The sequence below is a fragment of the Canis lupus genome, chromosome 22 (assembly GCF_011100685.1).
Source record: "Canis lupus familiaris isolate Mischka breed German Shepherd chromosome 22, alternate assembly UU_Cfam_GSD_1.0, whole genome shotgun sequence".
NCBI classification, from domain to species: domain Eukaryota; kingdom Metazoa; phylum Chordata; class Mammalia; order Carnivora; family Canidae; genus Canis; species Canis lupus.
In genome coordinates, this window is record NC_049243.1 from 61,085,212 (window position 1) to 61,110,301 (window position 25,090).

Sequence of the window (25,090 nt, forward strand, 5' to 3'; positions counted from 1 at the left end):
CCCAGCCCCTTGCAGTACATGGGACAGCCCCCGGCAGACTGAGGCTGGGGAGGAGGAAGCAGTAGGCTGGCCCCGGACCAAGGGGATGCCTTCTGCCTCCTGTGACCTAGGCTAGGCTCTAGACAGGCCTCCACCAGGCCCAGGGAAAGCAGCCCCAGGAGGAGTGACCCTCCAGCCACAGGCACGAAGGAGCCAGCCCTGCGAGGCAGGGCCCCCATCGACAAGGCACACCCATAGCCTCGCTGTGAGGAAGTGCTGCGTCTCCCCCCCACCCCCCAGCTTCCCCCTGGTATGGACAGAGGTGAGGGGACCTGGACCCCACCCCACCTGGCAGTAGTGGGGTGGTGCCACGCCCCATGGGGCCCAGGGTCCTCCTATGCCGCCTGGAGGCCCAGGGCAGAATGGAGACGCACTTGTATGCCCAGAGGCAGGAAGCCCCACATGGGATGGCCAGAGCTGGTGCCACGTGGCTCGGAGGCTGGGACGACCCCACAGGGCTTGAAGCCATGGCCAGAGTGCTGTAGCAAGTATTTGCAAAACGTGTACGGCAAATACGGCGAAAATTCTCAGCAGCCGGAAGGATGGTGCGCATGGGCACCCTACTGACACGGCAGGCGGGACGCGCGGGACACGTCTTCTTGCTGGGCCCCTGGGAGCCTGGGACAGCTGGAGGCCGGCCTTCCTCTGCTCCCCTCACGGCCACCGGCTGTGCTCTCATCTGTGGTCTTCCTAGATGGGCTTCCTCGACGACACGTCTGCTTCCTGAGTGGGTGCTCTGTCCTCGGCTCCAGGGTGGCCGCCTGACCAGCAGGACATGGACAGCACATGGGCCAGGCCCGCGGGCAGCACACGGTTTGAAAGGCAGAGCCCAGTGTGAAAACATGAAGTCAAACACAAACAGGAGTGGGTTTGCAGGCCCTTGCAGATCACATGAAACAAAGACAACAGCTTGCTTTGAGTAGGTGGAAACCAGCCGTCGTCCCCTAGCGATGGGAAAAAAGTGTTTCCAAAGTCAGGCTTCTTGCTCCAGGGTCAATGGATGAGAGAGCCTACACGGTATCGGGGGACCAGGGCGTGATACAGGGAAATGAGAGCGGACACCAGGCACTGCAGCCTATGCCCCCACCCCTGCCAGGCCTGGCCTGCTATTCCCTGTGCCCGTCCCTTGAGTCAGGAAGCCTGAGGGCAGCTGTCCTTCCCTTGCCTGCCACCACTTGCTACTGAGTCTGTGTGGTCAGCAGGCTGGCATCCAGGCTGTGGAGACACGCACTGCGCACATCGTGTGGCTGAAACAGGAGACCTCGGACAATCTGTGGGGCCGAATCCAAGGCCCAGAAGGTGCTCTCACTCCCGGAACCACGGATGGGCTTCACGCTCCTGGGTGCTGGAGGCACATGAGCCTGAGACCTTGAAACAGGGCACATCTGGGGTGTAGCAGAGTGTCCTGCTTGGGCTCCTTTTTTTTTTTTTTAAGATTTTATTTATTTATTCATGAAAGACACACACAGAAATAAAGAGAGAGAGAGAGAGAGAGAGAGGCGCAGAGATACAGGCAGAGGGAGAAGCAGGCTCCATGCAGGGAGCCCGATGTGGGACTCGATCCCAAGACTCCAGGATTATACCCTGGGCCGAAGGCAGATGCCAAACCACTGAGCCACCCCGGGATTCCCCCTGCTTGGGCTCCTTAGAGAGATCATGGTTACCAGCCCTCCTGGCAAAGCCCAGATGGTGTTTTTAATTTAAAAAATTCATGTCTCTGAGCATATCTCCTGTCCTGTTCCACTTTACTCGTGAGGACAGGCAGGCAGGACCTGCCATCTGCCATTTCTCTGGTTGCTCGTTGTCTACATTATTTATCCCCTGAGCTTCATTTCAGGGTCATCTGGTTACAGGAGGGAGTCGTGTTTTGCTGTGTGCACACCACTCCCTGGAGAGCAAGAGCCAGGCTGCGTGCACACACGAGCCCCCAACGATTCCCACCTGCTGGGGTCGAGGACAAACCTGAGAAACACACTGACTGCGGATGAGCAAGGAGGCTCTTGGCTCATTGCTATATTTCTTCTCATCCTGCTCTTAGAGCTGGGGGCACCTGTGTCCTTGTCCAGAACTGGTGACTCCCAAGTGCCTCTGATCCCTGAGCTGCTGATCCCTATCTGCTTGAACAAACTGGTTTTTCTGCCAGTCAGGCTGATGTGATGGGCCTGCAGCAAGTTCTCCTGCCCTGGATGGGACCCCGAAGGTGAGACAGCTGGGGAGGAAGGATGTGCCCAGCATGTGCCCCGACCCGGCAGGAAGCAGGTGCTGATACTGTTTGGAGTCAGGTTCGCACACATTTCCTCATCACATATTGATCGTGCGCCTGCCCTGAGATGGACCTACTCTCAGCCAACGCTTGCTTCCTGGTAGAAGCGGCATGTGTAACGGTCACTCCTGCCCTTTGGAGGGCGGGGTCCTGGCTCCTGCGCCCTGGCTGCCCAGCCAGGCTGTCTGGCCTCAATGTGGGGCCTCCCTGCAGGCGGGCTGCCCAGGGCAGCATGCATTCCTCAAGTGGCCTCCTCATGCATTTTTAAGTCACCCTGACCATGACTCAAGATACTAAATTCTGAATTCTTCCACTTCCTTGCTCAGTGGCTTCAGGGAGGGGCCGTGGCAGTGGGCAGGGGGGCTGGCAGAGGTCCTTGTGCCTTTTACATCTTGGTTTCTCCAAAGCCTGACCCAGAAAACTGAGAGGCAGTAAGAGAAGAGTTGGGGGGGGCAGGACGGGGCCCAAGCCAGTCTGCCCAGCGGGACTGCGAGGCCTCGCAGCCAGCGCCTCCGTCTCACCAGTGTCAGACACGGTTGAGAGGCCTGATGGCCAGGTTGCCCCCGCCCCACTCTGTCCCCCTGTCTGCATGCACGGGCCGTGTGGGCGCCCAGGACAAGGGCTCCTGCCAAGGTGTCACGTGGCCCCGTAGTTCAGGCTGGTCCCGGCCGGCAGGCACACAGCCCGCCTCCTCGGCCCACCCGCACCCCCGGTCCTTCCCCTGCGCCGCCAGCCTCCCGTCTGTCCTGAAGGCCGGCCTCCCCAGGAAGCCCAGAGGTCGGGTCTCAGCCCCCAGGGCTGGGTGCCGGCGGGGGCGACGCGGCGCTGGCCACCAGGGAGGGCGCCGGGTGTCACTTGGCTGGGCCGCCTCCGGAGCTGCCGGCGCTCAGGGCCCACTTCCCGGGAGCGGTGGCAGCGCCTGACCGTGCGTCCACCCCGTCCTCTGCCCGCCCCCCCGGCGGCTCGTGCACGGAGGGAATCCCAGAACGGCTGCTGGCGGCAGAAATGAAAGTGCGTTCGACGTCTGCAGTCGGAGCAGCGCGTGCTTTCCCCTCTGAAGACGTCACGCTAGACTGGGCTGACCTGCCGTCAACCAGATACGGCCGTTTGGAAGAAGTATTTCAATTCTCGGGCCTGTTTCTTCATCTGTGAAATAATATCGTGGAGATTAAATAAAGCCTCGGGTGGAAAGCAGTGGCCGCGGCGGGAGGCGCGCGGCCGGCATCCAGCGGGTGGAAGCCACCAGCCACCCCGCCTGCCTGTGGCACGCCGGGCCCCGTGTTCATGCAGGGGAGGTCGGGGTAGGAGACCCAGGGCACTGCCTGGGCAGGGGAAGGAGGGCTGCTGCCCTCACACATGTTCTCTTTTCCCTCACCCGGTGCTTTTACTGAAGCGGTTGCTTTTTTATATTTTGCAGATGTCATGACTGCTAACATCGCCATCTGCCAAACTGGTCAGCCGGTGCCGGCTGCTGAGCTGCTTCACAGAGGAAGGGAAGTGCTGAACCCTGCGAACGCCGGGCTTCACGGCCTGGACTGCACAGAATCGTCAGACTCTCCATCGGGGACTGGAAACCTGCTGGGCACTTCCCTGCGGTCGGCAGATCCGTCTGATGCATCTGAACAAGAGACACCATGTGCCCCCCTGAGCCCCCCGTGGACCTCACTGCCCCCGTGGACCCTGTGCACCCCCATGACCCACACACACCCCCTGAACCCCTAACCCACTGGAAAGGAAGCAATGCTACGTGTCCAAGGGAGCATGGGCAGCAAAGACATCAGAAGATAGTCTGCCCTGCGTGGCCTTCGGGGTCCTGCTCGTGTCCCATGACCCCCACCAGGGACCACACATACCCTCTATGACCTCCACTGAGGACCCGGTGCTCACCCTTTGGGGTCCCGTGTGCACCCCCCCACCCCCCCATGGGGACCACGTCTTCCTTCCTTTGGGCTCTGCTGCTGGGGCTCCCATCAGCGAAGGCAACCTTTGCTCTCATCCACTTCCAGTGAAACCCGCGCGTCTGGGGCCACAGTGGCCAAAGCCCGGCGCGGTGTGGCGCCTCTTCTCTTGTGTGATGTGTCCTCCAGTGACTTTCCCAACCGTCCCATCGTCCGCAGGGCCATTCCCAGCGTCTCTCTCGGAATTCGATAGTTCACAGCAAACGTGTCTGCACTAACTCGAGGCCTGACATGCCGTGTTTTGTCCAGCAGCTCGTGCCTGCACCTCCATTGGATTCCTGTCCTCGTCTGTCACCCCAGCTGCTCTGACGGCCCCGCCCGCGCCTTCCCTGCGCCAGCGCCCCGGGACTCAGAGCCCTGCCGGATATAAGCTTGTGCCTCAATTATCTTCTTAATGTCAATACTAATCTGTCCAGTCCCTCTGATTATCTTCAGACCGGAAGAGGACAGATTTCCTCTTAATTGTCTTAGCAAGAGCTGAATTAAATTACATTTAAAAAGTCCCCCATCCCAGACGGCTGCTCCTATGGAGGCTAGCTCGCTCCGGGCCTTGGGGTCAGGTGGAGGTGGGTGAACCGGTTGTCTGCTTGTGAGCCGGCGCCAGTGGTTGAGACCTGATGCACCCGTCACACTGGCTGCAGTGGGGGCAGGAGGCTTCTAGGAAGTGAATTCTAAGCAGGACGCCCCTGCAGTTACACACACAGGCTTTGGAAGGATTCTGGATCTGCTCGGCCTCACAGTTTACCCCCTGGGGTCTTGGTCTCCCCATCTGTGAAGGGGGGTCAGTACTGCGGTTGTCCAAGGATGCCATGTGGGTGGGCTCAGTGCTGCTGCACCCCCGGCCGGCCTGGGTGCCCCCCAAGCACCTTGCTGCCTCCCCAGGCCCGCCCACCGGGCCTTGGTGCGGTCGGGTTTCCGGATGGCTGACTGCCTCGCAGTCCTCGTGTCTGCCTGATGCCCTCACCTTTCCAGGGAGACCCAGGTGGTGACTCACTGTTTTGTGTGTTCCTCTTCCCAAAGCTGCACCAGGTCTGCCTGCCCCACGTGGCTCTTCACACGTACTAATGCCACATGTGTCAGAGGTCAGGAGGCGCTTGGGGGGCCTACGGCGCCTCGTCCTCATTTACGAAATGCATTATTGACACCTCTTCCGCACATGAATGCCAGCCTCCCTGGATCTTTGTCCATCGGCTCCCTGGCACTTCCTGAGTGCACGGATCAGTGTTTAGTATGCAGTGGGTGCTCAGTAAATGTTTGAGAGGATCAGTGAATAAAGAGTGTCTTTTTTCAGACATTGAAACTGCATAAATGCCTTATACTCACCAGAACCCCACGAACCTGCATCCTTGCCCCATGTCACTTTAAAACAGATTTATTTGTTTATTTTAGAGAGAGAGTGTGAGAGAGCGGGGGGTGGGGGGCAGAGGGAGAGAGTCAGGCAGACTCCACGCTGAGCGTGGAGACCAACACGGGGCTCGATCCCACCATCCTGGGACCACGAACTGAGCGGACACCAAGAGGCGGACGCTTACCCGAGGGAGCTGCTGGCGCTGCTGCCTGACATCCCTTTAACAAGCCCACACTGCTCACGCCAGTCCACGTCCCCCAGCTGTGTGCACCCCTCTCACGTCGCGCCTGCTGCTCTGCTGTTGTGCACACGGCGTCAGCGCACACACGCGCGAGGCTCTGTCATGGTGATGGCCCCGAAGGACAGTGGCCTCAGCACACACACCGTACCCTGCAGCCCCAGGAAGGTGCTGGGCCAAGCCTGGGCTCACAGTGATGAACACACAGCTCTCGGTGGCAGGGACTGGCAGCCTGGGCTCAGACCCCAGCACCTGTGCATGGCGCTGCGGGGGCTCTGCTCGCACCCGCACCTTCTGTTCCTTGCACATGCACATGTGCAGCGAGCGCTTTGGCGTTGCTGTCGAAGCTCCTGCCTCACCCTAGCAGTTGGCCCACAAAGGCGCAGTGGTGGGGAGAGGCACACCCTCGTGTCGGTGTTCTCCTCATTACCAGGGAGGTGGGTGCCTGTCACGCTGGCTGGTGCTTCGGCTCCTCTGCTGTGACGTGTCTGCTCACACGATTTAAGATGGCACCGGTGGCCTTTACGAGACCCTTTCCTGGCCACCATGCACGGTCCCGGGTCCCGGGACCCCCTTTGCCCAGATGCTGCCATCCTAACCTGGGGTCTTTACTCCGTACCAGCATGATGGAGGGATGTGACAGGGGCCTGTGGCCTGCATGTGTCCCTGGTTCATCCATTTGTGGGGAACTGAGTTTAAGCGTCTGCTGCCCTCTGGACACAGAGCAGGAGCCCAGTCGGGGTCGGGGCAGGTGGGAGGTCAGAGCCAAGTGTAGCCTCCCCACTCCTCTGCAGCCTGTGGCCTGTGGGCACCGACCAGAAGCCCTGGAGGGTTTTCCCGCTGGTCTGCCTGCTGGCCCTCAGGCTCTGGCACAGGGACCGAGGCCGGAGGGAGGTGGGAAGGAGGCGGTGCACGCAGAGGAGGGGCGGTGCTCCGGCCACGCAGATCCTTGGCTGCAGCAGTCGCAAAGGCAGGGCGGGCCCCCAGGAGCAGGCCCTCCCAGGATGCAGCCCTCGGTGCCCGGGCCCCTGGCCCTGCTGGATGCCACAGGTGAGTGGGGCGCCAGCACCCCGGTGGTGCCTGGAAGGCCATGGACTGCAGTCCTGGGCTGGGGTCATGGGCAGGGTCCGCTCGCCTTTCTGCAGCCCCGGGACTTCACCTGTAGGGCCCTTTGTCCTGACACAGTTGGCTCCTTGCACTCCCCCCACTCCATGTCTCCTGTTACCACGGACCCGGCCTCTGCCTCCCTTGTCCCAGCTTAGCCTGCAGACATTTCCAGACCTTGTTTGCACAGATGGTGGCTTCTCCCCACGGTTTGGGTGCAGCCGTGTTCCAGCCTCTACACCCTCTGGTGCCCTCGTTCCTGGAGCCCCGGGTGCCTTGACAGACACCGCCTTGGGCACACGGCCCGAAGGACATGGATGCACTGTCCTGAGCAGGCGGGGCAGGTTTGGGACGGGGCAGAGAGGCTGCTGCTCCCTGTCTGGGGGTCCCGCCAGGCGTGCATGTGCAGCCTCTCGGAGGCCTCTCTTGTTAAAAACCAGAGTTAATGGTATTTGGCTTTTAAATAATTAAAGAATCTGGCTTTTCCTTGAAAGAAACAGATGTGCGGCTCCCTTCTCTAAAGCACGGAGCTCTGGCACCTGTGACTTCGTCCTCCAGAGACGGATCACCTACTGGTGTCCTATGACTGCACTGGAATGACTGGTGGTTTACAAGGCAGTGTCGGGCGTCTTTCCTTCCGACGAGGAACTATAAACTAATAAACAACAGCTGGACTTGGGCTCTTATCTAAAAATACTAAACATTAGTGCAGCTGGGAACTCTGCACTCGGTGTCTCTGCAGCCAGCACCGGCATGCATCCTGTGGATAGTCGCGGAGCAGGAAACTGAGGCTGAGTCTCTGGTTTCTGCTCGGATTCCGGGGGCCGTCACTGTCCCTCTGTTTCGGGTGATCCCACGTGATGGAGCAAGCGCACTCTTCTCTCTGGGACTCGAGGCCCCACAAGCACTGCCTGGTCTTGGTGACACGTGTCTGCTCCTGGTTGCCCTTCGTCAGACGGGGCGAGGCTTCCAGAAGAGCTGTGGTGGCCAGAGGGCAGGGGCAGGGGCCGGGGGCTGAGTGCCTGCTGTTCTGGGCGGGAGGACGTACGTCCCATGGGAGATGCCGCTGGTAGCCTTCAGGGTTGCCCCTCAAACTCCTCTCCCCCGAGGGAGGGAAGCCAGTTTAGCACCTGTTAGGCCGTCTTAGCGCTCTCTCCACTCACGTTGCGCGTTCACATGTGTCCTGACAGCAGCTGAGATGCGGGTGATGCAGCTGCTTGTCTCTGTCTCCACTGTCCAGCTTGGGAAATGGAGGTCACTGTACCCAAGAGGTCTGCCTGTCATCTGAGCTGGGCGTGGGGTCTGGTGGCAAACGGGGCACACGGCCCCCACTCTGCGGGCTTCTCCTTGGGGGGATGGAGACTACGAGGCCTTCTGAGCGGCAGCCGCCTGTGACAAACCTGACGGTAGATATTTTAGGTACCAGTCAAGGCACGTCATTGGTAGAACACCACGCTCAGCCCTGCGTGTGGACGGGATGGAGAGGACCTTCCTCCAGCACAGGACCCTTTGTCTGCAAAACCTGACCTAAAACTGCATGTGTTGGGGAAATTATGATCCTGCCTTCCCTTCTCGGGTTTACTTCTTGTTCCCTTATCTTATGCCCAGTCCTGTGTTCATAGTGTCTCAGGCCAGGGCCTTCTCCTCCGTCTCTGGGCAGTGCCTGCAGAGACCTCGCGGTGGGCGGCATTCGGCTTCCCAGCATCCTGTGGGGGCCACACCACGGCAGCTTCGCCCTCCAAGTGACCTCGGCCCGTCATGGAAATTCGGACGGAGTGGCCGCATCTGCTTGTGCCCAGGCTTCAGAAGGAAAAAGGACAGAATGGGCTGCAGGGAGCATCCCACGATCCCTGAGGAGACATGTTTGGCCCTTGGCTCTGTGATCTGCGCGTCAGAGCGCGACCCTGGGACGTGCTGAGGGTGTTAGGCCAGGTGAGTGCCTCCGTGGCGCTGAGAGGCCCCGGGGGCTGTGCTCTGGCTGAGGCTGGGGGCAAGAGATGTGCTCCATACTAAGTGAGGAAAAATAGCAGAAGAAAAACCCTTTGCAGAGGAGGTCACCTGCACGAGTTTGCAGGGTGACTTGTTCTTCCGCGTGACTTCTGAGCATGTCAGGACCCCGTCGCGGGCACGGTAGCTGACCTGCCATGAGCTCAGCTGATGGGACTGCACAAATGCAAATTCACACACAAACTGTCGGGGGCGTGGACCTTGTGTGCAGCGACTGAGCCTGGACATTGCCGTCATGCGCCATTGTCTCTGCTGCTAAACACTCAGGATGTTGATTGAAGAAGTTTGGTGCAGAGAAGCACCCTCTTCTCTTATCCTGCACAGGAATCCAGATGGCTAAGCTCCAAGAACACAAAACCCAACAGCCCGGATGCACTCTTGCCTCTACCTCTGCTGTGTGGCTGCTGCCCATGAGGTGGGAGTGGGTGTCTCCAAGTGCAAATGGTCCCGGCCAATGAGGCCTCCCTGCCTTCCCTGAGACACACCACAGGGAAGGGAGTCAGGTCAATGGGAAACCCAGAAGTCAAAACTCGAGGGCTGGAGAGACCTTGGGAAGGTCTCCTGTCTGGCTGCTTTCCTGAGTTCTGTGACACCTGGAATCAGGTTTGTCCACAAGCACTCTGACGTCCCAAGTAGCAGATGAGGTCCAGAGACTTTGTTCTGCTACTAAAGTTTGGAGATAGACAGCCCAGGCTCTTTGTGCTCTGCCATTCTGTAAGTGTGGATTCCCTTATGGCCCAAAATGGCTGCTGGGGCTCCACCTTTATGCTCATATTCCAGGCAGCAGAAAGGACGAGAGAGAGAAAGGCAGAGGGACAGGCTTCTCTCAGAGATTTCCTGGAGGGCCTACTAGACATCCTTTGCTTTGATGGATGCTAATGGTCAGGCATGACCTCTGCTGTGTGGGTTGTCAGGATGAAGGCTTTGGGGAACTTGCAGACCAGGATGGGCATTGGTTTTGGGGGTGAGCTGTGGTGGTGCTGGTGTTCAGTGAGGATGTACTCTGTGGGCACAGTCTCAGGCACGAGAGATGGAGCAGGGAAAGACAGATCCCCAACTGCCCTCATGGGCCCATCAGGTGCGGGGTCTGATATCGGGGCGGTGAACACTGGAGCGGAGCTCACTGGCTGCAGTGGGCCTGCAGGGGTGCAGCCAGAGGCTCCCACTTCCAACCAGCAGGGAGGCAGGTGCGGGGGAGGCTTTGCAGGTGCAGGCAGGTGGGGGTGCACGTGTCCTCCAGGAGAGGACGTCGAGGAGCCTGGTAGAAACTTTCCAGGGGGACTAGTGGGTGACCAGGGGGACGCTGACTTCCTGCCATGAGAAGCAGGGTCCTGGGAAGATGGGGTCAGTCATGTGGGCCGCTTGGGTTACCTGCGGAAGGATCTTCCAGACCCTCCAGGCCCCAGAGAGGTGGGGCGAGGCAGGATGTGTGTTTGCTGAGACCCTGCTCTAAGCCCCATCCCTCTCTCACGGCTCCTCATTTGTCCTTCTTCTAGAAGGGTTTGCGAAGAGGAAGAAGACCTCCCTTTGGTTTGTGGGGTCTCTACTCATGGTGTCTGTCTCCATCCTGACCGTCGGCCTGACTGCCACCACCAGGACAGAGAACGTGACCATGGGGGGCTACTACCCAGGAATCATTGTGAGTGCTGCTCCCCTTGGGTCTGGGCTCGGGTGGAGGGCAGGGCACAGGACCTTTTGCCAGTGGTTGTGGTCAAAAGAGGCTGAGCCCAGAGGTGCCTGTGTCTTCTCCCGGGCCTGTGGGTGTGCTGGTGGCCGCTTGGGCAGCCTCAGGCAGTGGCCTGCGTGAGCACAGGGCCTTGAAGGGCAGGGGAGCAGGCACAGCGCTGGAACCTTGAGATGGGGAAGGTGTGGGGGGGTGGGGATGCCCAAGCCAGGGAGGGTGCCCGGCCCGTGCAGGACAGACCCTGGACCGGACCACCCTGGGCCTCTGAATGGACCAGCCCAGCCAGGAGAACAGAGTGTGCCTTTAATAGAGTCCTGCAGAGGAGCCCCAGGGAGGTTCAGCTAATCAATTGCTCTCATGGGGGCAGCAGAAAAGCATGTCATCCACTCCTAATTTCAGATTTCAGGCAGTAATGCCACAGCATAATTGGGGACAACCTACTCAGATCTGGCAAGAAGTGCCACCCAAATTCAGAGTTATCGAGGAGAGTGTCTGAATTGTGATTTCATGTCCACTGTTGTTAGCAATAGAATCTGCTGAGGGGCCCACATGGCACGAGGGGTCTGTGGAATCGGCTGTCATCCACTGTGACGCCCTTGAAATTGCTGTCATAAATGCTCAATCCAGACCTTCTTAAAATAAAGCTCATTTAATCACATTTTCTTACTGAAAGTGTTGTCAAGATTAGTAATAATATTGGTAACATTTAGGCAGCCCCGGTGGCTCAGGGTTTAGCGCCGCCTTCAGCCCAGGGCGTGATCCTGGAGACCCGGGATCGAGTCCCGTGTCGGGCTCCCTGCATGGAGCCTGCTTCTCCCTCTGCCTGTGTCTCTGCCTCTCTCTCTCTCTCTTCATCTCTATGAATAAATAAATAAAATCTTTAAAAAACAAAGTCACCTGCTTGGAGACCCGTGTCTGCGGACATGGTGTCAGAGTGGCCCCGGGAAGAGACGGGACGGAGCCAGTGGAACTCAACAGAGGCACTTCAGTGCCTTCGTGTCCGAGTGGGCCTCCGATGCCTTTGAACTGGGGAGCTGGACTATGATATTCTGCAGCTGCATGTGGAGGAAACGTTCGTCTTTCCTCCCTGAGGATTCCTGAAGTCTTGGTGAAAACGTCGCCTGTGCTCATGTGTCCGTCTCCACTGATACAGACGGAGGCTTCAGTAGCTGTAAGCGGGTCTGACCGTCCGTGCATTAGATCTGACACTGTCCCCTGAGCACCCACAGCAGCCGTCAGCGCCCCAAACTCAGACACAAGCCCGACGGGCAGGAGCCCAGCTGCCACCTGCTGCCTGTCGCCTGCTGCCTGTCGCCTGCCATCTGCTGAGAGCACCTGCCGCCTGCTGCCTGTCGCGAGTGGCCCAGTGCAGTTCCTCCTTGTTGGCCGCCAGTTCAGCCGATGGACATTCCTGGAGAAAGTCTCCTGCCAGGTGGACTCGCTCGGTGGAGGGACCCGCTGCCCTGCATCCCTCATCTTGACGCTGGCACGGCCAGGGCGTGTTCCTCCAACAGACTCCTCCCTCGGTCCGGGGGAAGGAGCCGAGGCTTTCTCAAGGATGGGAAGACCCCGTCCTCCCAGTGCCCGAGACTCCTTCCTACTCTCCTCCGCTCCCCAGGGTTACCTGTCTGCCTGCTCACCTGAGTGGCATCGGCCACGTCTGTGGGCGACGACAACTCTTCTCCCGCGTGCCCTGGGTCCTGGTTTTCCAGTATGTCACCCTCACCTGGCGGCCAAAGCAGGACACAGCTGTGAGCACTCTGAGCTTCTGTGAGGGTGCGGAGGGCAGGGTCACATGATCAAGCGTCAAAGTACTTGAACACGGGCGTGGAGATGGGTCACGTTTTGGCAACTTCTACTCCAATCACCAGCTTTGATGGAGCTGGAGAAGCCCGCCCAGCGGTGTGAGCGTGTGTGCCACTGGGCGGTTAAGGTGGGGGAGCTGCCTGCGCTAACCTGAGTGCTTTCTCCCTTGTGTTTCCTTTGCCGCCAGCTGGGCTTCGGAGCTTTCTTAGGAATTATTGGCATCAACCTGGTGGAGAACAGAAGGCAGGTGGTAAGAACGTACATTGTTTCTTTCAAATGTGGGGCAGGAAGAGTGCTGCCCCTCAACAGAGTGTGTTGCGGCTCTGGCAGTGCTCCTAGGAAAGCCTTCCACCCGCACCCAGCAACGCAGGACCAGGGCCCAGTTTCCCAGGCTGTGCACTGCACAACTCTGGTCTCAAGGTTTAGTGGGTGCCCTTCCCAACTAGTCTAAGTGAGCGTTGCTTCTGGGATCATAGGGTGGATCCTACAGCCTCATGTGATAGTCCTGGCCGCCGAGGTCGAGGTGAAGGAAAGAAAGATTAGGGGGTGGGATGGGGGTTAGTAAGTGAAACGATGATATAGAGGCTCCCCCAGGCTGAGGAGAAAAGGGAGGTAGCTGGGACAGCAGGACCCGTGGCTCAGATGGGCTTTGTGGAGACATGTAGACACTGCCTGTCCACGGAGTCGGTTCTTGGGGTGAGTGCCGATCTGGACCAGAATTCCAAACACGGTATTTTTATTAACAATTTCATTTTGGCATCTGTTTGTTGCACGGTTTGGGGGATGGAGCTCCAAGAACGGTCAGTTTGTTCTTCCAGTCACTGAGGTGGCTCGTGTTCAGGGGTATTTGGGGCTATGTGGCCGTTTCTGACTCCTCTCCAATCTGGCCATCATGCTGACCTCCAGGTTCGCAGCCACCTGCCCCGGGGCTCACACTGCATGACGGGCGTGCAGGAGATGACCCCATGTGTCCTCTGTGTCCACAGCTGGGCTGTGCTGGCCACACTGAGCAAGCAGCCCCTGGGGCAGAACGAGCCTGGCTGAGTGAGGGGGGACGTCCCGGGATGGGTCTGGGGTCGGGGGGGGGCAGGTCAAGGAGGTATGGATTCTGGCAGAAACAAGTGTTTGTCCTAAGGACTGGGAGGGTGAGCGCCTACTCTGGGCTGCCGGCTGTGAGGAGGTGGACAGAGGGACCCAAGGCTTCTGCCACCATCCAGGCAGTGCTGGACCCCAGCCTCCTGGGAGGGCAGTGCTCAGCACCCGCATGCCCCCTCCTCCCAGCGAATCTCTGGAAGAATTGTTGAGTTCTGTCCATGCTTAGCCACGTTCCAATGTGAGTGTCCCTGGGGAGGCCCCTGAGTTCAAGCTGCAGGGTGGGGAGGCACCAAGCTTGCAGAGTGGGGCTCGCGGCTGGGCTGCCTGAGGAGGGGCTGCAGCCCCCAGGACCCCGCAATCCATCCAGCAGAGGCAGTGGTGACCTGGGCCTGCAGAGGTCAGCCTCCTGATGGCTTTTCTATGCGACTTCCCCAGGGGCAGAGCTGGCTGTGAAGTGGGGGGCAGGTGTCAGGCTGGTGGTGAGCAGGCCAGCACCCTTGGGGTGGTGCTGACCGTCTGGTCCGCAGACACCTACTCTTTCCTCTCCTCCAAAAGCTTTGTTGAGGTATAATCCACCCTTTAAAGGTGTAAATTCAGTGACCTTTAGCATATACCGGGTATGTGAGGCCATTTGAGGACATTTCTGCCCTTTTGACCAGAAGCCTGTGTCATCAGCCACCAGGCCTGCATCCCTGTCTCCAGCCCTAGGCATCTGCTACTCAACTTTTGTGCGTGTCGACTCGTGTCCTGGCTTGTCACTCGGCATCACGCAGTCCAGGTTCACCCACGCTGTGGCCTGTGTTGGGACTTCATTGCCGAGTCACGTCCGGGCGTGTGGATGGGCCGCTCCCTGTGTATCCATCCATTAGCAGTGGTCACGGGGTCGTGGCCACCTCCGGCGTCTGTGCACAGGGCCACCGTCGGTGGTGGATGATACAGTCCCACAGACACGTTTTTGTGGCTCCGGCACGCAGACCAAGGTGGGACTCCCAGTCCTGCAGCAGTCATGGGAAGAAGTGCCAGCCCGTCTTCCAGAGCAGGGGTGCCATCCTCGTTCCCACCCCCGTGCTCGTGGACTCAGTGTCCCCAACCCTGCTGACACGTGTGCTCACCTGCCGTGGGCCGGACGTGGCTCTGACTGTTCCCTCGATGACTAGTGACCGCGGGCTTCTCTCATGGGCTCATTGGCCTTTCCACCTTTCCTGCAGACAGGGGTCCATTCAAATCCTCTGCTGATGTTTACGGTGGGTGAGTTGTCTTCCCGTTACTGACTCGTCCTTTACACGATCTAGACCAGCCCTTTGTCGGATGCAGGACTCCAGTTCTCTCTCCCATCTGTGGGCTCCCTTCCCCTTGCTTCCGTCCCCGGCTCTCTCCTTCTGTCCGTGCAGTGTCTCAACTCCTATTGCTTCGTAGCAAGTTTTGAAATCAGAACCCGAGTCTCCCTACCATGTTCCTCTTCCTCAGGATTGTTCTGATTCTCTGTCTTTGCGATTCCCTCTACATTTACGAATCAGCTTGAGGGCACCTGGGATTCTGATGGGGAGTTTGCTCAATCCCTGGATCAGCCGAGGGAGTGTCACAGGTTTGTCCTGACCCATGAATGTGGGATACTTTCCTAGGTTTTTTAGATCTACTTTTATTTCTCTCAATAATGTTTTGTTGTGTCAAGAGTCTTCAGGAGGCTGTTCTGTGCTTCTTTTGTTCCGTTTATTCCTAAGTATTTTATTCTTTTGGAGAATGTCATAAACAGAATTGTTTCCCCAACTTCATTTTTGGATCGTCCATTGCATGTGTATAAAAATACGATGGATTTTCCTCTGCTGGTCTTGTATCCTGTAGGTCTGTTGAGCACATTCTTCCGTTCTGGTGGTTTACAGTGGATTCCGTAGAATTCTCCATCCGAAAGATCATGTTACCTGCAGACAGAGATAGGTGTGCTTCTTCCTTTCCAATCTGGATGCTGGAGGTCTGTTTGGAGGCTGCGGTAAGAGGAAAGCAGTGTGGGGCCCAGCGAGCCCACAAGCTTCCCTGGGCACCAGACCAGAGCCTTCGACGGACTTGTCTGTGAACGTGAGCTGCCCCGTTGTCCTTGTTGGGAAGCTGTTCTCCAGGCTGACCTGTGGGAGGAATGTGTTCACGGACCTTTCACTTAATGCTGACGGAGACCGAAGCCCAGGTTCACCTAGGAGGGGTGTGACCTCGGAAACCTTACTCAACCCTTGGGACCTGGGTCTCCTTATTTCCAGGGCTGCTGGGAGCACCTGGGTGAGGACACCTGCCAGCGCTGGCCCAGAGCAGGTGCCCAGCGCTCTCTTCGGGACGTTTGTGTTGCTTCCCAAGTCAGGAACCAGCAGGCTGAGAAAACGCATTTCAAGTGCATCCGGACACGTAAGAAGGTCTTCTTCTTCTTCTTCCTTGATCTCCTTTTAATTTTCTCTGACAGAAAATTTAAACATATGCGAAAGTAGGCAGGGGAGGCGAATGAACCTCATGGCCAGTCGTATCCCCTCACCCCTGTTTCTTCCCTTCCCATATTATTCTGAAGCAAATAGCAGACATAGTGCCATTTCATCTGCAAATACTTTACTCTGCTAGAATTTACGGGTAGAATCTAATCGTTGTCAGTGGCTTCACCATTCTTTCTGCCCAGCTCTGTGCTAGTCTCCAGGGATTTCCTAGGAAGGCCCCGACATGAGTCAGCTTTTCATACTTTCTGTTAATGGTCAGTTAGTGCCTCCTCTCACCCAGACTGATGACAAACCATCGATGTCACTACCAGCTCTGCTGTCCAGACGGCCCCAGGGGTGGGGGCAGAGGCCTGCGGTGGTCGACTGTGGAACTACGATGTGGGGGGTGGGTCCGGAGAGCTTGGTGGGGGAGGGCGGTGACGTGAGCTAGCCCTGTGGACCTGGGCCCATGGCAGTGGGTGCCTGGGCGCCCTACCTGCCACTGCCGGGAGGGGCTGTCCCACTGCGGGTCCTGGGCCTCCTCTCTGCCCCCAGACGCAGACCTGCTGGTGTCTCCCCTGCACACCGCCAGGGTCACCATCTGGTCCTTTGTTGGGAGGTTGGGTGTTTTTCCATCATGTGAGTTTGTGAAAATCTGCTGTTCCTTCTTGAGTTGAAGTTGGTGGTTCATGCTTCTTGGGGATGGTTGGTTTCCAGGTCATGCTCATTGGTGCACGAGCTCATGGTACTTTCCTACTATCCCTTTAGTTTCTGTAAAGTTGGTAATAATGTTTCTAGGTTCATTTCTGATTTCAGGTATCTGGTTTTTCTTGCTTGTTCTCTCTCTTACTTCAGCTATAGATTTCACATTTCCGAACAACCAACTTCCAGGAACGTTGACTGATCTTATTTTTCTTTCTGAGTCTTCTCTCTGCATTAACCACCATTATTCCCTGTATTTCACTGCCTTCGGGTTTAGTCTGTTCTTTTTCCAGTTCATTTGGGCATCAGGCGGCCAACTGAAGGTCTGTCTGCTTTCTCAGTGCATGTTTACTGTGGTCAGATCCCTCCAGGCTTTGGCTGTGCCCCCAGCCAGGCTCCACTGTGCCTCCGTCTCGTTGCGGTCACCTCTACCTGTATATGGCCTCCCTGCTGACTTCCTCCTTGACCCATTGGTTGTTTCAGAGTGTGATGTTTGGATTTTCCGTCTTTCCACCCATGATTTTCTAGTTCCATCCTTGTGGTTGGGAAGAGGAAGGTACAGATGGTGGGAACATGGTTGGAAGACACACGAACTTCAGCCTGGGGTTGTAGGGGAGGCAGGGTGGGCTGCGTGGGGATGCACGCCATGGTGGGGCCTCGGGGCCTGCAGTGTCCCTGGCAGGAGGCTCCCAGTCACAGCCAGGGGCAGAGGGTACAAAGGGGATGAGGGACACCTGGAGACGAGGGAGCTGGGGATAGGGGACACCTGCTGAGGGATGGCCTAGGAATCCTGCCCCCCTGCTTTGGGGGTTGGGGCTGCCTGTGGGCTCCCTGGTGAGGGCCTGGTGATGTTCTCCTTGGCCCACAGTGTCCCTGCCAGCCTGGTCCACATGATGCTCCTGGGCTGTCTGACTAAGCCCCTCTACCCACACCAGGGGCCACCCTCCACCTGCCCCTTTGGAATAGTGCCCCCTCCACCAGTGCAGATTCTCTCCAGAACCCTGAGGCCTGACCACTATGCCTCTCCCATACCATCTCCAGGTGCCCCCTTCAGACCACCCCTGGCTGCTCCTGGCCCTACACTGGTCATCACTTGCCTGGGTCATTGTCCCCAGGAGCTAACTGCCCCCTCCCACCTGCTCCAGTCCATCCCCGCAGGCAGAGGGCTCCCAAGCTCCAGGGCAGGCCTTCCCAGACCCCTGCCCCCTACCCGAGAGCACCACCTTGCCCAGTCAGATCCCAACCCCCTTGGCAGCCCTGAGTCACTGAATGTGTCTAATGCCCCGGATGAGAGGCCTGACCCCCAAATGACAACCTTCCCAGCAGGTGCCAAGCTCACCCCACTCTTTGCTCTCATTCCTACATTATCAACTTGACTTTATCTATTGGTGTTTGGTTTTTAATCTGCCTTCCCTGTTGCAATGTAAACTCTGTGAGCCCAGGAGATCTGAAGGTGACCTTCCCCTCTTCCCAGAGAAGGGGCCCGGGCAGGGTGCTGAGGCCAGTTACCCCGTCCTTGTGGAACTGACAGCCTCCATGCACAGCCCATCTGTGCAGCCGCCCATGCAGTGTGGAGAGTGATGCTGGCACTGGGTTTTACTTTTCAAGGGTGGTGGGTGAAGGCAGGGCCAGCAGGAAGTCGATGAGAATGTTCAGATGAACAGTTTGGATGAGACCAAACCAGGGCATGCATGTAGCTCTGGAGAGCCTAGGGCTGGCAGGCAACGGCAAAGAATACAGTGCACATCCTGGGCTTCCTGTGAAGTTCTGGGTGAAATTGGGCAGAGGTGTAATAGGAAGTGTCTTGGCTGTCTGAGACTCCGGCCAGGCCACTGCTGGGGCAGAGCTGGTCGTGTGGCCAGCACGTGGAGCGTGGCCTTCTCTGGGGGCCACTGAGTCAGTGTGTGATGAGCTCGCTGAGGCAGCAGGTCCTGACAGCACTCTGCTTGGACGCACGAGTGAGGTAGGAGGCCGTCAGCGCGTCAGGGGTGGGGTCACTTCTGGCAGCTTCTCAGGCAAGTGGCCAGTGCTTGGTGGATGTCCCAGCTGACAGCTGAGCTGGGGGTGAGTGCACAATGCACAGAACAGGTGGACACTCACCTTCGACAGGGCCCGGTAGCCAGGTTGGCCACAGACCCCACCGGGCTCTAGGAGAGTGATCGCTGGGGACAGTCCAGGTCCTTGAGGACAGCAGGAGTGGCCCGAGGGATGGTTGGGGATGAGGGAGACAGATGTAGAAGACATAGAAGAGTTCCTGCCACGGGCTGTGAGGCCTGTCTGTGGCCCAGCCTGCCCGGGGCTCGAGAGCGTCACGGGCCAGTGTGAGCATGGCGTCTGGGATCAAGCAGGTGCTCAGGAGGCATCCGCTGGAGGAGTGGGCTCTCCCTCCTTGGATTTGTGTCAGAGAGTTTGCCTCCCTTCCCGAGATCACTAGCTGCTTGGGAGGCCTGGTGCTGGGGCACGGGGCTCCATCCCACACTCTTGAGATTGAGGGTGGCCAGCCCTCCCTGCAGTGGCAATAATGTCATAGCTGTTGGGACTAGGAGGACTCTGGGCTTGAAGGGGGTTCATTCATCTCGAGCCTGTTTCCCTTCAGCCCCTCTGGCCAGGGTTCTGCCCCAGGGGACCTGCTGGCACCCTGGCAGACAGTCTTTCCGTGTGGGCCGTGAGGCTGTCCACAGAAGCAGGGGGCAGTGATGGGGCCTGACTGGCCTCTCCTCCCAGCTGATGCTGAATGAGGTGGTGCAGCCTCGGGCTTTGGGCCAGTAGGAGGGGGCTCGGCATTTCCTCCCCGGGAAGCTAGAGCTGGGCAAGGACCAGCCATGTCCCTCTGGGGGCCTCCCTGGTCAGCCTGGCAGGGGAGTAGCCCCCTGGTGCCATGGACCTCACAGGGCACCAGCTCTTGTCTGGGGGTGCCGGCAGGGCTGTGCTTCCTCCAGTGCACAGAGCAGGGGGGCCAGCGCAGCAGAGTCTGCAGGCTGGAGCTGCTGTACGGAAGAGTTGGTTTTAGAAGTGCCACGGTGAGGCTGGATGATTCTTCTTTCTTGTTTGGATGAACAACAGGCAGGGCTTTCCGCACGGCTCCCCCTGAGGCCTTAGATTCTCTCAGTTAATTCATCATAACGTGTCAGAAATGTCAGACTGGGGGTAGAGCCGAGGACCTCTATTGGTTTTGCCACATTTGCCCATGGCACTAGAGAGGCAGGTCCAAGGAGGCTCATGCAAGGTGCTCATGCACCTGTCTCCAGATGGGGAACCCGAGGACCCGAGAGTCACTAGTTGAGAGACCCCCAAGGACTTAGGCGAAGCCCTGATTTGCAATGTTGGGGGATTATTTCCACTGAGTGCTGGTGGGGCTGGGGTCTAGGATGAGCCAGGGTGCCAGCCCTTCTCTGCTCCTCGTTGTGGTGCTCCCGCCCATCCCTCCCCCTGCAGTGTCAAGCCAGGTGGCATCTCAGCAGCTCCTGGCTTCAGGGAATCAGTGAATAATTCAGGTTTCAAGGATGGGGAGGGAGCAGGCCTGGTGCAACAGCGACCGGTGAGCCTGATGCTGTCAGGAAGTGGCTCAAACACACCGCCCTGAGAGACCTGGGGAATCAGCCGGCTGGCATGAGCACATGTCCAAGGCTAGAGACCTGGAGAGCTGCTCACGAGCATGTGTCCTGACCACAGCCTGCTGCTCACAAAGGTGCATCCTTCTAAGTGGCTTTATGCAGATCCTGGACCCGGTATGTAAACACACATGATGGGTCCTCCCTGCCTGAGAGGATTATGGACACAAAGCTGTGGCTGTGTTTTTTTTTTTTTTTAATAAATTTATTTTTAGTTGGAGTTCACTTTGCCAACATATAGAATAACACCCAGTGCTCATCCCGTCAAGTGCCCCCCTCGTGCCCGTCACCCAGTCACCCCCACCCCCCACCCACCTCCCCTTCCACCACCCCTAGTTCGTTTCCCAGAGTTAGGAGTCTCTCATGTTCTGTCTCCCTTTCTGATATTTCCCACTCATTTTTTCTCCTTTCCCCTTTATTCCCTTTCACTATTTTTTATATTCCCCCAATGAATGAGAACATATAATGTTTGTCCTTCTCCGACTGACTTACTTCACTCGGCATAATACCCTCCAGTTCCATCCACGTCGAAGCAAATGGTGAGTATTTGTCGTTTCTAATGGCTGAGGAATATTCCATTGTATACATAGACCACATCTTCTTTATCCATTCATCTTTCATGGACACCGAGGCTCCTTCCACAGTTTGGCTACCGTGGACATTGCTGCTAGAAACATCGGGGTGCAGGTATCCCGACGTTTCATTGCATCTCTATCTTTGGGGTAAATCCCCAACAGTGCAATTGCTGGGTCGTAGGGCAGGTCTATTTTTAACTCTTTGAGGAACCTCCACACAGTTTTCCAGAGTGGCTGCAGCAGTTCACATTCCCACCAACAGTGCAGGAGGGTTCCCCTTTCTCCGCATCCTCTCCGACATTTGTGGTTTCCTGCCTTGTTAATTTTCCCCATTCTCACTGGTGTGAGGTGGTATCTCATTGTGGTTTTGATTTGTATTTCCCTGATGACCAGTGATGCGGAGCATTTTCTCATGTGCGTGTTGGCCATGTCTGTGTCTTCCTCTGTGAGATTTCTCTTCATGTCTTTTGTGTGGCTGTGGTTTTGACGGTGTTAATACTTGGGGGATCTCAGGGGTTGACACAGGGGACTTCTTTGTATTATTTTTGCTTCTTTTTTGGTAAATTTAAAATTATTTCACAAAATTTGTTTTAAGGATTTAAAGAAATGGCCAACAAACCTAAGAAAAGGTTCTTAATAGAAATCTAGCTGGAAATACTGTGAGCCTGTTTTGTGCATCAGATGGCAGTGTCTAAACGATTAATAATAGGAAGTATCGTTTGGGTATAAGGACACGGGTGCCAGAGAGCTGGGGTGCAAACTGGTGAAGCCTCTTATGGGACCTTGTGGCTTCTCTGCTGCTAAAATCAGTGACCCAAATGTGTCCCATCTGTGCACTCCTGGGTTTGTCCTGTGGAGATTCCCCCACAGAAACCAGAGCTGTAGGGTGATGGGCACTGGGGGTTATTCTGTATGTTAGTAAATTGAACACCAATAAAAAATAAATAAAAAAAATAAAAAAAATAAAAATATTACAAGAGTAAAAAAAAAAAAAAAAGAAACCAGAGCTGTAGACACAATGTATTAGGGTCTTCGCTGCAGTTTGTAATAGTGAGAAATTGCAGACCGTTCAATAGTCAGTTTGTTCATGAGCAACGTGTGGAGGAGCGGGCGCCAGAAGCTCCCCGTCTGCCATGTGGACAACCTGCAAGAAGGCAGCCCTCCCAGGAGGGGAGTGTCGGGCAGGGCAGGGGCAGGACAGGCCACGAGCGCCGGGAGCAGGGGCTGTGGGCGGTTTGTCCTGGAGAACAGGTGTCGGGAGCGTGTAACGCCCACTCGCTTCTCTGCCCTCTGCCCCAGCTGTTCGCGGCCATCGTGTTCATCAGCTTTGGCGTGGTGGCGGCCTTCTGCTGCGCCATCGTGGACGGCGTGTTTGCAGCTCGGCACATAGTGAGTTCTCCTCATTTTGTTCTCCATCGCTGTCGGGGGTTTAGAAACATCTACAAAAACAAAAGTTCATGTGGCAGGACTCAGCTCATAGACCTTCCTGGTTCCTCTCTCCACTTGTTTGCCAGATGCTGTTTCTACTTCTCTGGCTTTTCCTCATTCCCTGCAAAACTGATTCGGCACATGTGTAGGCCCATGCACAAGCATGCACACGTGTGGGCAGGAATACACATGCACAAGTCACATGTGGACAACTCATGTGTGCACATACAGTGCACTCATGCACTCATGTGCATGCACATGCATACAGGTGCGTACACACACTCATGTGCATGCACACATGTGCACACACTCATAGGCACAGGCATACACAGAGTCCTGTGCATGTACATGCACATACTCTGAGAACACTCACACACATATGTGCACATGTGCACACACGTATATACAGTGCATGCACACATTCTTGGGCACAGACACATGCAACACTCACATGCACACACATGTATGCACACACTCATGAGCATGCGTGTACACAGATGCACTCACACACACTCATGTGCACGCACACGTGCACACTGACACACTCACACACACAGGCACCAGCATCAGCATCTCAGTTGGAATCCAAATTCAACTTCCTACATGACAGGCAAATGTAAAATCCATTGTCAAATTATGTGGGTTTTTTTTTTAGCCTTTTGTGTGTTTAGAAAAGTTTTGCTGTAGTGTCAGGAAATGGCCCTTGTTTCAAACTGGGCAGATGGAAGCCTGACCTGTCCTTGCCCACGTTTCTCCTGAACCAAGATGCCCGTCATATGCGGCCGCCTCTGACCTTGGAGATTGGACACAAGGGCTGGTGGGGCTGGTGCTGACTCTGCCTCTGCTGTCCGCTTGACCTCCCAGTGTCCTGTCCTACTAAAGGACAGTGAACTGCCAGTCATTCCCTGAGACCCCTCAACAGACCTTCACGGCCTGAGGAGCAATGGGCCAGGAGCTGACGGACTTTGCATTCCCACTGCCCTGCGGCCTTGGAGCTCGCCAACAAGCACATGGCTCCATGGCAGGGTCAGGTCAGGGCAGACTGGATGCCCCACAGATTCTCATGTCTGAAAGCTAGTCCCCAAGGTGACGGTGAATGAGGCCGTGGCCTCTGGGAGGTCACGAGGTGGAGACTCTGTGAAGGGACCTGAGGGCTCGCTCGCTCCTCATTCTCGAGGCTACGCTGTCCCTGAACCAGGACATGGGTTCCCACCAGACGCCGGATCTGGGGCCCCTGATTGTGGACTTCCGGCTGCCAGACTGTGCGAAACACGTCTGTTGCTCAGTAGCCCTCAATTTATAGCATCTTTGTGGCAGCAGACTGTGTGGACTAAGATATAAATTGGTACCAAGAGTGGGGTGCTGCCTGGGGGTCCTTCCCTGGGGCCAAGCAAAGTCCTTGACGGGGGGTCGGGGTGTGTGGTGGTGGTGACCCCTCCTCTGCTTCTGCATAATGTGGTTTGTGCCTTTGCTGATGGATGCAGGCGAAGGGAGAGCAGGACAGAACCTTCCAGCAGAGCTCCCAGGAGAGCCCTGGCTGCACATTGGGCGGCGCCTGCAGGGCTCACGAGTGGCCCTGGGTGGACCCGGCCAGCAGGTACCTGGAAGGGATAGATGCCAGGGCCCATGACTGTGCCTCTGCATCTTCATCGTTTGTTAGAACCTTTTAGGAGTTTCTATATACTTTGTCTCAGACTCCTGTGTCTCAGTTTTGGAAAGATCATTCAAACTACAAGTCTCCGGCCAGTATCTGCTGTCCTGGTTCTGGCACTCTGCAGGTTAGAACAGAAAGCATATCCTGAGTCTGATTCCCATCCCAATCTGGTCAGTGATGTCCACCATGTGCTCTGGTGCTGGACGGTCATGCCTGCAGGTCATCCAGCTGGCGGCACAGACCAAGGGCTCCTTGAGCCGGGGCACAGAGGTCTCTGTGCTCAAGATGTGCCACTGGGGTGGGTGTCCCAAGCCCTTCTAAGGAGGATGCACCACATGTGCCCTCAGTGCCACTCTCTGAGAAGCGTCTGGGGGATGGATGTTTGTGGGTGCAGTGTTAGCAGGCTGACCTGGAAGCTGGCAGATGGGGTGTGTGTGTGACCCCATGAGGCCCCGCATGAAGCCTGCTGTGGGGCTGCCAATGACAGTTGGTGGGAACAGCACCGCCGGCAACTCCAGGCTGCATGTCTGCTGCACAAACCCATTTCTCTCCCAACAGACACAGAGAATAATGTAATTTCTGATGACAGGAGTCAAAATGCGATTTTTAAAAAAGATTTTATTTATTTATTCACGAGAGACACACAGAGGGAGGTAGAGACACAGGCAGAGGGGAGGAAAAGCAGGCTGCCCACAGGGAGCCTGATGTGGGACTCGATCCCGGCCGGGACCCTGGGGTCACACCCTGAGCCGCTCAGGTGCTCCAAATACGATTGTTGTGAACATTTTCATTTCCCCCACCAAATTGGGTAGAGCTAGTTCCCAGTGGGCAGAAAAAACAGCTTCTAGTAAGTTAACTCCCTCAGGCTCTGGCCTGTCTGCTCTGTGACAAGCCGGTAGGAAAGAGTCTAGAACAGTTGAGTCACTTTACTTCTCTGGTGGAGGCTCCACCTTGGGCAGATGCAGGTTGTCCGCCCTGGCCTGGCCGGAATTTTGTGCCAACTGGTCACCTGCTCCAGGTAAGCGTCTCCTGGGTTCAGGAGGCCTGTCCACGCAGTGGCATCCTGCTCTAAAAAGAGTCAGTTATGGTTTTCTCTTAGTGTGACCACGGCTCAGGTGTCACGGGCCC

At 56.9% G+C, this 25,090-nt stretch overlaps 1 protein-coding gene across 3 annotated transcripts in view; it reads left to right on the forward strand.

The window, feature by feature from the left end:
* The first annotated feature begins 6,775 nt into the window (after nucleotides 1–6,775).
* TMEM255B (transmembrane protein 255B) overlaps nucleotides 6,776–25,090 on the forward strand; it is a 33,194-nt gene continuing 14,879 nt past the window's right edge. Inside the window, exons 1-4 of one of the 3 annotated variants that reach the window (XM_038570133.1) lie at nucleotides 6,776–6,896; nucleotides 10,454–10,596; nucleotides 12,635–12,697; nucleotides 22,180–22,269. In XM_038570133.1, the coding sequence (XP_038426061.1) occupies nucleotides 6,851–6,896; nucleotides 10,454–10,596; nucleotides 12,635–12,697; nucleotides 22,180–22,269 (342 nt within the window). In that variant the 5' untranslated portion in view covers nucleotides 6,776–6,850. The remainder of the gene's footprint in view (nucleotides 6,897–10,453; nucleotides 10,597–12,634; nucleotides 12,698–22,179; nucleotides 22,270–25,090) is intronic. The other 2 variants (XM_038570134.1, XM_038570135.1) reach the window with 2 other exon arrangements.